The following is a 13,013-nucleotide window of genomic DNA, read 5'->3' as shown; positions in this document are numbered from 1 at the left end:
TAAAGTATTTGCTATAGTTGTGTAAAAAGTATAACTCATGATTAAATGACCACTCTGCAATGTATTATTGGTGCACTGTAATTTATTGGATTTCTATACAAAAATCAGCTGGAGTCTCAGTCTGCATAAAATCAGCAGAGCACCCTTTTCTCCTTACAAACGAGGTATTTGTAGAACAAAAAGGGCATAAATAGAACCCCTATCAAACACTTTAAAATACATTTCATTTTGTGCAGAGCAGAGGTCAATCGCATAAAAGAGTTTATTGTTAAAAATACATTTCAGAATAACAGTAACAATTCATTTATTTTGTATGTACAACACAAAGTATTGATTCACTGAATCAACAAATAGTCCATCAGGGATTTTGCTAAAGGATGTCTCTTAGGTTTGATCCTAGAGAATTCTCATCACGCGCACTTCTTCCTTGTCCTCCTCATTGGTGACTTGGACCTCCTGGACACTGGCAGAGTTGGTGAAGACGTTCTCCAGGGCACGTACGTCCAGTGGTGGGACCAAACCTAGGAGCTCAGAGGCAGTGGGGGCCTGCCCTTGACATCTCTGCCCGCCCTCTCCACTCTGCCGAAACGGGTAGTCTCTGTTGAGAAGGGAAAATGTGGACTCATGCTGATCGTAGTTGTCATCATAGGGGTAGCCCGGAGTAGCCATGGGAGTAGCCATGGGGTTTGAGAAATCCTGGGGTTGGATAACTGGGTAGGAGTATGGGCTGTGTAGGTAAGGGTATGATCTGAAAAAAATACAACAATCCAAGGATGATGGCATTTCAAATGACCATAGTTATATTTTCACCACTAACCTTCACAATTATAAAACATCAAACAACATACCTAAGTACAACTTAATTGGTATTCAAGATGAAACAGCATTCATTGCTCACCCTGGTGGATAAAAATTGGGTCCAGGCATGAAGTAGGGCGGAGAAAAGGGGAAGCGAGGGGTGGGGAAGAGGCCCACTGGATGTGGCATGGGAGATGGAGGATACATGTGAGGGTGAGCCATGTTAGGGAGTGGCATTTGGAGACCTCTGGAGCTGGATGCCATGCTTGTTGAGGGCATCTCACTGGCAGAATTGTAGTAGGCCTGTTGCCTGCTGATTTTCCTGGATTTGGAAGCTTCTTCAGGATTGCTGGCAGAGTGAGTGGCTTCATGCTTGCGTTCTGCAGGCTTACCACCAGAGGTTGGGGCTGTTGGGTGGGGATGTGGGCAGGCAGTAGTCTGGAAGAATATGGAGACTGGGCTGGTAGTCTGAGAGGCATTTGGAGCGGCCGTTATAGCCACCTGGACACCATGGTCATTAGAGCCTGGGGAAGACAAAACCATAATAATTACAGTATTGAGCTTCATACTACGATGTATTATTCTTACTATTACAGCAACTGGATCATTCCACAAGAAGTGTGACTTTTGCATCCCTTTGATATTTTAAGTAGAAACTGTTACATTTTACATTTTAGTCATTTAGCAGACGCTCTTATCCAGAGCGACTTACAGTAGTGAATGCATACATTTCATACAACTCATACATTTTTTTTTTTTTTTTTTTCTGTGCTGGCCCCCCGAGGGAATCGAACCCACAACCCTGGTGTTGCAAACACCATGCTCTACCAACTGAGCTACAGGGAAGGCTTGTCATGACATTGGCCTGTCGGTAGGCTTATGACCCCCCATAAATACCTTTCTCCCTTCCCTCTCTCTATTGACTCTACAGAAGCACTCTTGAATAGCCTTTGTTAAACATAGAGAGTCTGGGAACATCAAACAGTGGGGGGAAAGGAACCATATTTCGGTAATCCAAACAGTTGAAAATATGCGTTGGTACTTAATGAATATGATGTCAGTTCGGTTGTCATCAGAGACATTCTTATTAATGATAGGATGACAACCTGTATCCTGGAAAGTCTACACGTTATATTTATCAGATTCACATGGAATTGTTGTGCAATTTAAATGTCTAAATATGAAACTATTTGTGAAAAGATGAAATGGAATTTTAGCTTCCAAATGAGAGAATTGGGTTTTCGTAAGGTTAGAGCTCTGCTCAATCAGTAGCCCGCCCCTGTGAAGAGACATTGGTTATAAACTATGAAACACACCCTTCTCTCCCTCCACGAAAATCTAACTTTCTGCTCCGGGTACATTAGGGTGACGGTCCGATGTCAGAAGGATTCAGATAATTAGCTGTTCCGACGACATGAGGACGACGGTTCCACGTTAAAAGGACTAACATGTCAACTACAGAACTAAGCCAACCTCAGCGTGAGCTTTGGTTGCGAATGGTATGAACTTTGAACTCTTATTCACTACAGAAGTGATACCTCCTAGCCAGTGAGTTAGCAGCGGCCGCTGTAAACGTGGGCTAGGAAAGGACGGACGACGGATCCAGTCAAACATTCAACGACGATACTACAACGTATCCAGTTTACCACCAGAGACATTCTCCCTCCTCTGTTCCTCTGGTGATGTAGGGGTTAACCCAGGCCCTGTAGCCCCTAGTTCCACTCCTATTCCCCAGGTGCTATCATTGGTTTCATGCATGTTAACATCAGAAGCCTCCTCCCTAAGTTTGTGCCAAAGCAGTGAATAAAACACTCTGCCAACCCAAGCCGTGTCTGAATCCTGGCTTAGGAAGGCCACCAAAAATTCTGAAATTTCCAACCCCAACTACATTTTCCGCCAAGATAGAACTGTCAAAGGGGGTGGAGTTGCAATCTACTGCAGAGATAGCCTCATAGATATCATCTTGACCAACCTGCCCTCTAAATACACCTCTGCTGTCTTCAACCAGGATCTCAGCGATCACTGCCTCATTGCCTGCGTCCGCGGTCAACGACCACCCCTCATCACTGTCAAATGCTCCCTAAAACACTTCAGTGAGCAGGCCTTTCTAAATCGACCTGACCCGGGTATCCTGGAAGGATATTGACCTCATTCCATCAGTAGAGGATGCCTGGTTATTCTTTAAAAATGCTTTCCTCACCATCTTAAATAAGCATGCCCCATTCAAAAAATGTATAACTAAGAACAGATATAGCCCTTGGTTCACTCCAGACCTGACAGCACTTGACCAGCACAAAAACATCCTGTGGCGTACTGCATTAGCATCGAATAGCCCCCGCGATATGCAACTTTTCAGGGAAGTTAGGAACCAATATACACAGGCAGTTAGGAAAGCAAAGGCTAGTTTTTCCAAACAAAAATGTGCATCCTGTAGCACAAACTCCAAAAATGTCCGGAACACTAAAGTCAATGGAGAATAAGAGCACCTCCTCCCAGATGCCCACTGCACTGAGGCTAGGAAACACTCACCACCGATAAATCTACGATAATCAATCAATTCAATGTTCTGAAATTTTCTGAAAAATCTGCAAAATCTGGAACCCTACAAATCAACCGGGCTAGACAATCTGGACCCTCTTTCTAAAATAATCTGACAAAATTGTTGCAACCCCTATTACTAGCCTGTTCAACCTCTTTCGTATCGTCTGAGATCCCTAAAGATTGGAAAGCTGCCGCGGTCATACCCCTCTTCAAAAGGGGTGACATTCTAGACCCAAACTGGTACAGACCTATATCTATCCTACCCTGCCTTTCTAAAGTCTTCGAAAGCCAAGTAAACAAACAGATCACCGACCATTTCGAATCCCACCGTACCTTCTCCGCTATGCAATCCGGTTTTCGAGCTGGTCATGGGTGTACCTCAGCCACGCTCAAGGTCTTAAACGATATCATAACTGCCATCGATAAAAGACAATACTGTGCAGCCGTATTCATCGACCTGGCCAAGGGTTTCGACTCTGTCAATCACCGCATTCTTATCGGCAGACTCAACAGCCTTGGTTTCTCAAATGACTGCCTCGCCTGGTTCACCAACTACTTCTTAGAGTTCAGTGTGTCAAATCAGAGGGCCTGTTGTCCGGACCTCTGGCAGTCTATGGGGGTGCCACAGGGTTCAATTCTCGGGCCGACTCTTTTCTCTGTATACATCAATGATGTCTCTCTTGCTGCTGGTGTTTCTCTGATTCACCTCTACGTGGACGACACCATTCTGTATACTTCTGGACTATCTTTGGACACTGTGTTAACACACCTCCAGACGAGCTTCAATGCCATACAACACTCCTTCCGTGGCCTCCAACTGCTCTTAAATGCAAGCAAAACTAAATGCATGCTCTTCAACCGATCGCTGCCCGCACCCACCCGCCCATCTAGCATCACTACTCTGGACAGTTCTGACTATATGTGGACAACTACAAATACCTAGGTGTCTCGTTAGACTGTAAACTCTCCTTCCAGGCTCACATTTAGCATCTCCAATCCAAAATTAAATCTAGAATCGGCTTCCTATTTCGCAACAAAGCATCCTTCACTCATGCTGCCAAACATACTCGTAAAACTGACTATCCTACTGATCCTTGACTTCGGCTATGTCATTTACAAAATAGCCTCCAACACACTACTCAGCTAATTGGATGTAGTCTATCGCAGTGCCATCCGTTTTGTCACCAAAGCCCCATATACTACCCACCACTGTGACCTGTATGCTCTCGTTGGCTGGCCCTCACTTCATATTCGTTGCCAAACCCACTGGCTGCAGGTCATCTATGAGTCTTTGCTAGGTAAAGCCCCGCCTTATCTCAGCTCACTGGTCACCATAGCAGCATCCACCCGTAGCACGCGCTCCAGCAGGTATATTTCACTGGTCATCCCCAAAGCCAACTCCTCCTTTGGCCACCTTTCCTTCCAGTTCTCTGCTGCCAATGACTGGAACGAATTGCAACAAAAAAAAAAAAAAATCACTGAAGCTGGAGACTTATATCTCCCTCACTAACTTCAAGCATCAGCTGTCAGAGCAGCTTACCGATCATTGCACCTGTACATAGCCCATCTGTAAATAGCCCACCCAACTACCTCATCCCCATGTTGTTATTTATTTATTTATTTTGCTCCTTTGCACACCAGTATCGCTACTTGCACATCTATCACTCCAGTGTTCAATTGCCAAATTGTAATTATTTTGCCACTGTGGCCTATGTATTGCCTCACCTCCCTAATCTTACCACATTTGCACACACTGTATATAGACTTTTCTATTGTGTTATTGACTGTACGTTTGTTTATCCCATGTATAACTCTGTGTTGTTTGTGTCGCACTGCTTTGCTCTATCTTGGCCAGGTCGCAGTTGTAAATGAGAAAATGTTCTCAACTGGCCTACCTGGTTAAATAAAGGTGAAATAATCTTTTTTTTTTTTTAAACACTAACACCTCAACCCTGTTACCCATAGGTGGAGAGGCTAGAAATGTTAACAATGAATTATTTTTTTGTGAAGCTTATATTCAATTTGTGTTGCACAGAACAAGCTTCCATTCTCACAATGGGATTTATGGCTGATTTAAGATAAAATTGTCAACCCTGTTACTTTATTTGGCACTTAGTTTATTTAACCTCAAGATGGGAAAATATATACTGCTCAAAAAAATAAAGGGAACACTAAAATAACACATCCTAGATCTGAATGAATGAAATAATCTTATTAAAAACTTTTTTCTTTACATAGTTGAATGTGCTGACAACAAAATCACAAAAAGAATCAATGGAAATCCAATTTATCAACCCATGGAGGTCTGTCACACTCAAAATTAAAGTGGAAAACCACACTACAGGCTGATCCAACGTTGATGTAATGTCCTTAAAACAAGTCAAAATGAGGCTCAGTAGTGTGTGTGGCCTCCACGTGCCTGTATGACCTCCCTACAACGCCTGGGCATGCTCCTGATGAGGTGGCGGATGGTCTCCTGAGGGATCTCCTCCCAGACCTGGACTAAAGCATTCGCCAACTCCTGGACAGTCTATGGTGCAACGTGGCGTTGGTGGATGGAGCGAGACATGATGTCCCAGATGTGCTCAATTGGATTCAGGTCTGGGGAACGGGCGGGCCAGTCTATAGCATCAATGCCTTCCTCTTGCAGGAACTGTTGACACACTCCAGCCACATGAGGTCTAGCATTGTCTTGCATTAGGAGGAACCCAGGGCCAACCGCACCAGCATATGGTCTCACAAGGGGTCTGAGGATCTCATCTCGGTACCTAATGGCAGTCAGGCTACCTCTGGCGAGTACATGGAGGACTGTGCGGCCCCCCAAAGAAATGCCACCCCACACCATGACTGACCCACCGCCAAACCGGTCATGCTGGAGGATGTTGCAGGCAGAAGAACGTTCTCCACGGCATCTCCAGACTGTCATGTCTGTCACATGTGCTCAGTGTGAACCTGCTTTCATCTGTGAAGAGCACAGGGCGCCAGTGGCGAATTTGCCAATCTTGGTGTTCTCTGGCAAATGCCAAACGTCCTGCACGGTGTTGGGCTGTAAGCACAACCCCCACCTGTGGACGTCGGGCCCTCATACCACCCTCATGGAGTCTGTTTCTGACCGTTTGAGCAAACACATGCACATTTGTGGCCTGCTGGAGGTCATTTTGCAGGGCTCTGGCAGTGCTCCTCCTGCTCCTCCTTGCACAAAGGCGGAGGTAGCGGTCCTGCTGCTGGGTTGTTGCCCTCCTACGGCCTCCTCCACGTCTCCTGATGTACTGGCCTGTCTCCTGGTAGCGCCTCCATGCTCTGGACACTACGCTCACAGACACAGCAAACCTTCTTGCCACAGCTCGCATTGATGTGCCATCCTGGATGAGCTGCACTACCTGAGCCACTTGTGTGGGTTGTAGACTCCGTCTCATGCTACCACTAGAGTGAAAGCACCGCCAGCATTCAAAAGTGACCAAAACATCAGCCAGGAAGCATAGGAACTGAGAAGTGGTCTGTGGTCCCCACCTGCAGAACTACTCCTTTATTGGGGGTGTCTTGCTAATTGCCTATAATTTCCACCTGTTGTCTATTCCATTTGCACAACAGCATGTGACATTTATTGTCAATCAGTGTTGCTTCCTAAGTGGACAGTTTGATTTCACAGAAGTGTGATTGACTTGGAGTTACATTGTGTTGTTTAAGTGTTCCCTTTATTTTTTTGAGCAGTATGTATGTATGTATGTATGTATGTATGTATATATATATATATATATATATATATATATATATATATATATATATATATATATATATATATGTATGTATATATATATATATATATATATATATATATATATATATATATATGTGGCCTCTTTATGACAGAATGTTAATTAGGTGAAATCAAAATGGAAGTATGTTTTCGTAGTCTATGTTAGTTGTATGGAGAAACTTGTGCACTAAATGAGTACGTGTGTGTGGTGAGGGATAGCCAGCAGAGTGGGATAATTAACACCATTTGGGATAATTGTTTTTATTTAGCCAAAGCCCACATGCAAATGTAAAGAAATACACATGCAGTACCAGTCAAAAGTTCGGACACACCTACTCATTCAAGAGTTTCTTAATTTTTACTATTTTCTACATTGTAGAATAATAGTGAAGATAAAAACTATGAAATAACACATATTATGGAATCATGTAGAAACCAAAAGTGTTAAACTAATCAAAACATTTTATATTTGAGATTCTTCAAAGTAGCCAACCTTTGTACACTCTTGGCATTCTCAACCAGCTTCACCTGGAATGCTTTTCCAACAGTCTTGAAGGAGTTTCCACATATGCTGAGCATTTGTTGGCTGCTTTCCCTTCACTCTGCGGTTCAACTCATCCCAAACCATCTCAATTGGATTGAAGTCGGGCGATTGTGGAGGCCAGGTCATCTGATGCAGCACTCCATCCCGCTCCTTCTTTGTCAAATAGCACTTACACAGCCTGGAGGTGTGTTTGGTCATTGTCCTTTTGAAAAACAAATGATAGTCCCACTAAGCCCAAATCAGACGGGATGGCGTATTGCTCCAGAATGCTGTGGTAGCCATGCTGGTTAAGTGGACCTTGAATTCGAAATAAATCACAAACGGTGTCACCAGCAAAACACACCAACACCATCACACCTCCTCCATGCTTCACGGTGGGAACCACACATGTGGAGATCATCCGTTCACCTACTCTGCGTCTCACATAGACACTGCTGTTGGAACCAACAATCTCAAATTTGGACTCGTCAGACCAAAGTACAGATTTCTACGGGTCTAATGTCCATTGCTCGTGTTTCTTGGCCCAAGCAAGTCTCTTCTTATTGGTGTCTTTTAGTAGTGGTTTCTTTGCAGCAATTCAGGCAGTCTCCTCTGAACAGCTGATGTTGAGATGTGTCTATTACTTGAACTCGGTGGACAATTTATTTCGGCTGCAATTTCTGAGGCTGGTAAATCTAATGAACTTATCCTCTGCAGCAGAGGTAACTCTGGGTCTTCCTTTCCTGTGGCGGTCCTCATGAGAGCCAGTTTCATCATTGCGCTTGATGGTTTCTTTGCGACTGTACTTGAAGAACCTTTCAAAGTTGTTGACATTTTCCAGATTGACTGACCTTCATGTCTTAAAGTAATGATGGACTGTCATTTCTCTTTGCTTATTTGAGCTGTTCTTGCCATAATATGGACTTGGTCTTTTAGCAAATAGGGCTATCTTCTGTATACCACCCCTACCTTGTCACAACACAACTGAACGGCTCAAACGCATTAAGGAAAGTCATTCCACAAATTAACTTTTAGCAAGGCGCATCTGTTAATTGAAATGCATTCTAGGTGACTACCTCATGCAGCTGGTTGAGAAAATTCCAAGAGTGTGCAAAGCTGTCATTAAGGCAAAGGGTGGCTACTTTGAAGAATCTCAAATCAAAAATATATTTAGATTTGTTTAACACTTTTTTGGTTACTACATGATTCCATATGTGTTATTTCATAGTTTTGATGTCTTCACTATTATTCTACAATGTAAAAAATAGTATAAAAACCCTTGAATGAGTAGGTGTCCAAACTTTTGACTTGTACTAATTATATATATATATATATATATATATATATATATATATATATATATATATATATATATATATATATATATATATATATATATATATAGTTGAAGTCAGAAGTTTACATACACCTTAGCCAAATACATTTAAACTCAGTTTTTCACAATTCCTGACATTTAATCCTAGTAAAAATGAATTCCCTGTCTTAGGTCAGTTAGGATCACCACTTTATTTTAAGAATGTGAAATGTCAGAATAATAGTAGAGAGAATTACTTATTTCAGCTTTTATTTCTTTCATCACATTCCCAGTGGATCAGAAGTTTACATAGACTCAATTAGTATTTGGTAGCATTGCCTTCAAATTGTTTAACTTGGGTCAAATGGGTCAGGTAGCCTTCCACAAGCTTCCCACAATAAGTTTTGGCCTATTCGTCCTGACAGAGGTGGTGTAACTGAGTTACGTTTGTAGGCCTCCTTGCTCGGACACGCTTTTTCAGTTCTGCTCACAACATTTCTATAGGATTGAGGTCAGGGCTTTGTGATGGCCACTCCAATACCTTGACTTTGTTGTCTTAAGCCATTTTGCCACAACTTTGGAAGCATGCTTGGGATCCTTGTCCATTTGGAAGACCCATTTGCGACCAAGCTTTAACTTCCTGACTGATGTCTTGAGATGTTGCTTCAATATAGCCACATAATTTTCCTCCCTTGTGATGTCATCTATTTTGTGAAGTGTACCAGTCCCTCCTGCAGCAAAGCACCCCCACAACATGATGCTGCCACCCCAGTGCTTCACGGTTGGGATGGTGTTCTTCGGCTTGCAAGCCTCCCCCCTTTTCCTCCAAACATAACGATGGTCATTATGGCCAAAATAGTTCAATTTTTGTTTTATCAGACCCGAGGACATTTCTCCAAAATGTACGATCTGTGTCCCCATGTGCAGTTGCAAACCGTAGTCTGGCTTTTTTAATGGCGGTTTTGGAGCAGTGGCTTCTTCTTGCTGAGCGGGCTTTCAGTTTATGTTGATATAGGACTCGTTTTACTGTAGAAAATATTTTCAAAGCTGTTTAAAGGCACAATCAACTTAGTGTATGTAAACTTCTGACCCACTGGAATTGTGATACAGTGAATTACAAGTGAAATAATCTGTCTGTAAACAATTGTTGGAAAAATGACTAGTGGTTTGGCATGGTTTGTCTGACAGATGTTATTTCTATGTAAAATATTCTGTAACAAGTGTTGTTTTTGTGCTCAATGGTGGATCTATTCATAATTATTTAAGGATGTAAACATCCTAACCGACATGCCAAAACCATAGTTTGTTAACACGACATTTGTGTCATGGTTGAAAAACGAGTTTTAATGACACCAACCAAAGTGTATGTAAACTTCCGACTTCAACTGTGTATAAGCTCTGGAAGAGAGAACCTTAATGCTACAGTGGTGAAAACTATTCAATAATTGTTGTTTTGCCATTACAAAACATGTGCATGTCTTTACTGTGATAGGTCTTCATTATTTATATCCAGAAAAAAATGTGTCTGGTAAAAAATGTGAGTGGCTGGTGAAATTTGGGCATCCACCAGCCACCCTGATAGCGAGCTATTGCTTTACCTGTGGCCTGTGTGTATGGAACACAGGAGCTGGTGGTAGTATTGGCCATAGTCATCATGGTCACGGGATAAGACTCAGCCGCAGGACCACTTGTCCCTGCAGAGCAGCAGGATGGTTCAGGAGCAAAGGACATCACAGAAGGGTAGCACTTTCTTTTTCCAGGTCTGGGCTGATAGATCCAACCTGTGATGATTATGGGTGAAGATTGTGAACAAACACTTGAAAAGCAAGTAAAGGTCATAAGTGTCAGAGCTATGAGTTTTGAAATATGATAAATATATGAGCCGATAATTATACTGTACATGTTTAAATGGACTTAAATGATGCGAGTGAGTAGACAGCCTGCTCTTTGCTTACCTGGGAACTCCTGTCTGTGCTTGTCTTTGAGTTTACGTGCTTCAACATAGTAGGGCCTCTTCTCTTCCTCAGTGAGCTTGCTCCACTCTATTCCTAGCTGCACACTGATGTCTGCGTTATTGGCCGTTGGGTTGGCCTTGGACAGGGCAGGCCTGTGGATTCTCGCCCAGACCATGAACGCATTCATAGGCCTCTTGACGTAGCCATTCCTGTCTATGCTCTGTGGTACTTCAAGATTTTCTAGAAGGAAATGTTTCACATAAAGTTTTGGACTGCATGAACTCAATACCTGACAATGATGTGTTGAAAAGTATTAAAAACATTCAATCCGTATGTAAAATGTAGGTAAGCTCTTAGTCATACCTGCTTCTGATGGTGGCATGGTGAGATTCATCCCTCTAGTCTTCACCTTTACTGGGGGTGGCGGAACATTCACATGAACAAGTGGTGGGTATGGAACTTTGCTGAGCGTTATGGCTTTACCATCCAATACTGTGAAGGTCATCCCATTTTCGTGGACAACATGGATCGGTTTGGAGAAGTCTATAGTGGGAGCCACAGGTCGACATCCTTGATGATGCGTTGTTGCAGGTTCTTGGACAACTTTGACCTTGGCCTGACCTGGAGCAGTTGTGACGATCTCCTCCTTGATGACCAGCACTTGAGATGTGGGATAATCAAATGTGGCTTTACTCTGTTTACTGGCTAATGATGATGCGCTCTCCTTTTCAAATGTAACTGGTCGACCTTGAACGGCTCCCTTGAGGTGTGTTGAACTTGTGGGCATTAGCTCTCCATCACCACCACATTTACTATCAGCTTTAAAAATAACTTTAGGCCTAACCTGAACATCTCCACTAACTCCACTATTTCCAGAACGTCCACTGCCTTTAGGCCTACCCACTGGTCTTTTCTGTTCTCCATCACCTCGATGCCACTCAGTTGAAGATGCAGGTCCCTCGCTTTCATTTGCATGTTTCTTACTAGGTAGAGGCCCACTGTCGTCTTCGTTTTTACTTTGTTCACTTTTCTTGAACGTCATTTGCGCTCTTCGCTTGGGATGCCTGTCCATTGTTGCAAATATTATCACGTTAGCTAGCTAAACTTAAGAGAAATCCTTATTGTGGCGGAGAACAACCAACAAAATAACCGAAAGTCTTGTCCGTTGTTACGAGAAAGAAACTGTCATGGAATGTTTGAGAACGATTTTAAATTGTTGCGCGAGGAGCTTTGTTGCAAACCACAATAATCACGTGGGACCTGTCATAATTGAAGTTTGTATGGCAAGGAAAGGAACGCAACTATGTAACTTGTCACAATGATACACCCTCAAAGGACAATGAAAAAACGTGTCAACAAAGCAAGCCAATGTGTAGTTTCCCATTACCACAAACATTTTCATGAATCCAGTCATAGATATCAGTTAGGCCTACCAGCCACTGTACTAAAATTAACCACTAGATGGCGACATTAGACTAATAATACATTTAGTGAGATGGAAATTACAGTGAACATGCCATCTTTTATCACTTTTATCTGCTTGTCAAATACATTTCATACGGTCAACATTAATTATTAAGCTCCTGAACTGTAAATAGCGTCCAGATGCCATTGTTTCTTTCTTTTCACATTTCGGATTGGGATTGCATTTTAATGCGCACATTATCCCTAAACACACTAACTACATAACTCTGTCTATCTCACGGAATTCAAAGACTACCCCCTCCCTTAAACGTGCCTTAATTGATATGACAGACAACACTCTTATGCACTCAAAAGCATTCTCAATGTATAGGGTATAGGCACTTAAACCTTCATTATGGTGGAATAGTGAAAAGACAAATTGGCTGAGGTAAACATCGGTGGGTCGTTCCACCAATTCGCTGCCTTTTGAGATGTGTAACTTAGTTTGATTTCACCTAATGTGAACATTCTGTCATAAAGAGCACATGTAAAAAAAAAAAAAAGACAAAAAACATGTTTTCCCATCTCAAGAGGTAAAAAAAAAAACTATAGTACGTGGCTATTAAAACTTATTGAATGATAATGCAAAATGTAGATTTCTGCCTAAATAGACATACCCAAAAGTAAATATTTTTCATGAGATGCCCATAAACTACTGCG

The 13,013-nt window shown here is 42.5% G+C and overlaps 1 protein-coding gene across 1 annotated transcript; it reads right to left on the bottom strand.

Moving 5' to 3' along the window:
• Positions 1 to 74: 74 nt before the first annotated feature.
• Positions 75 to 12,311, bottom strand: LOC106567484 (transcription factor SOX-30). The gene is made up of 5 exons (XM_014136757.3): positions 11,253 to 12,311; positions 10,890 to 11,129; positions 10,533 to 10,715; positions 899 to 1,322; positions 75 to 748 (listed from the first exon to the last, which is right to left on the bottom strand). Exons 1-5 carry the CDS (start codon positions 11,959 to 11,961, stop codon positions 397 to 399), a joined length of 1,908 nt encoding a protein of 635 aa, XP_013992232.1. The 5' UTR covers positions 11,962 to 12,311; the 3' UTR covers positions 75 to 396.
• Between the last annotated feature and the right edge of the window lie 702 nt (positions 12,312 to 13,013).

This window comes from Salmo salar, chromosome 13, assembly GCF_965601325.2.
Source record: "Salmo salar chromosome 13, fSalSal1, whole genome shotgun sequence".
Classification (NCBI taxonomy): domain Eukaryota; kingdom Metazoa; phylum Chordata; class Actinopteri; order Salmoniformes; family Salmonidae; genus Salmo; species Salmo salar.
The sequence above is the reverse complement of the archived record's forward strand: the minus strand, read 5'-3'. Positions and strand labels throughout refer to the sequence as shown.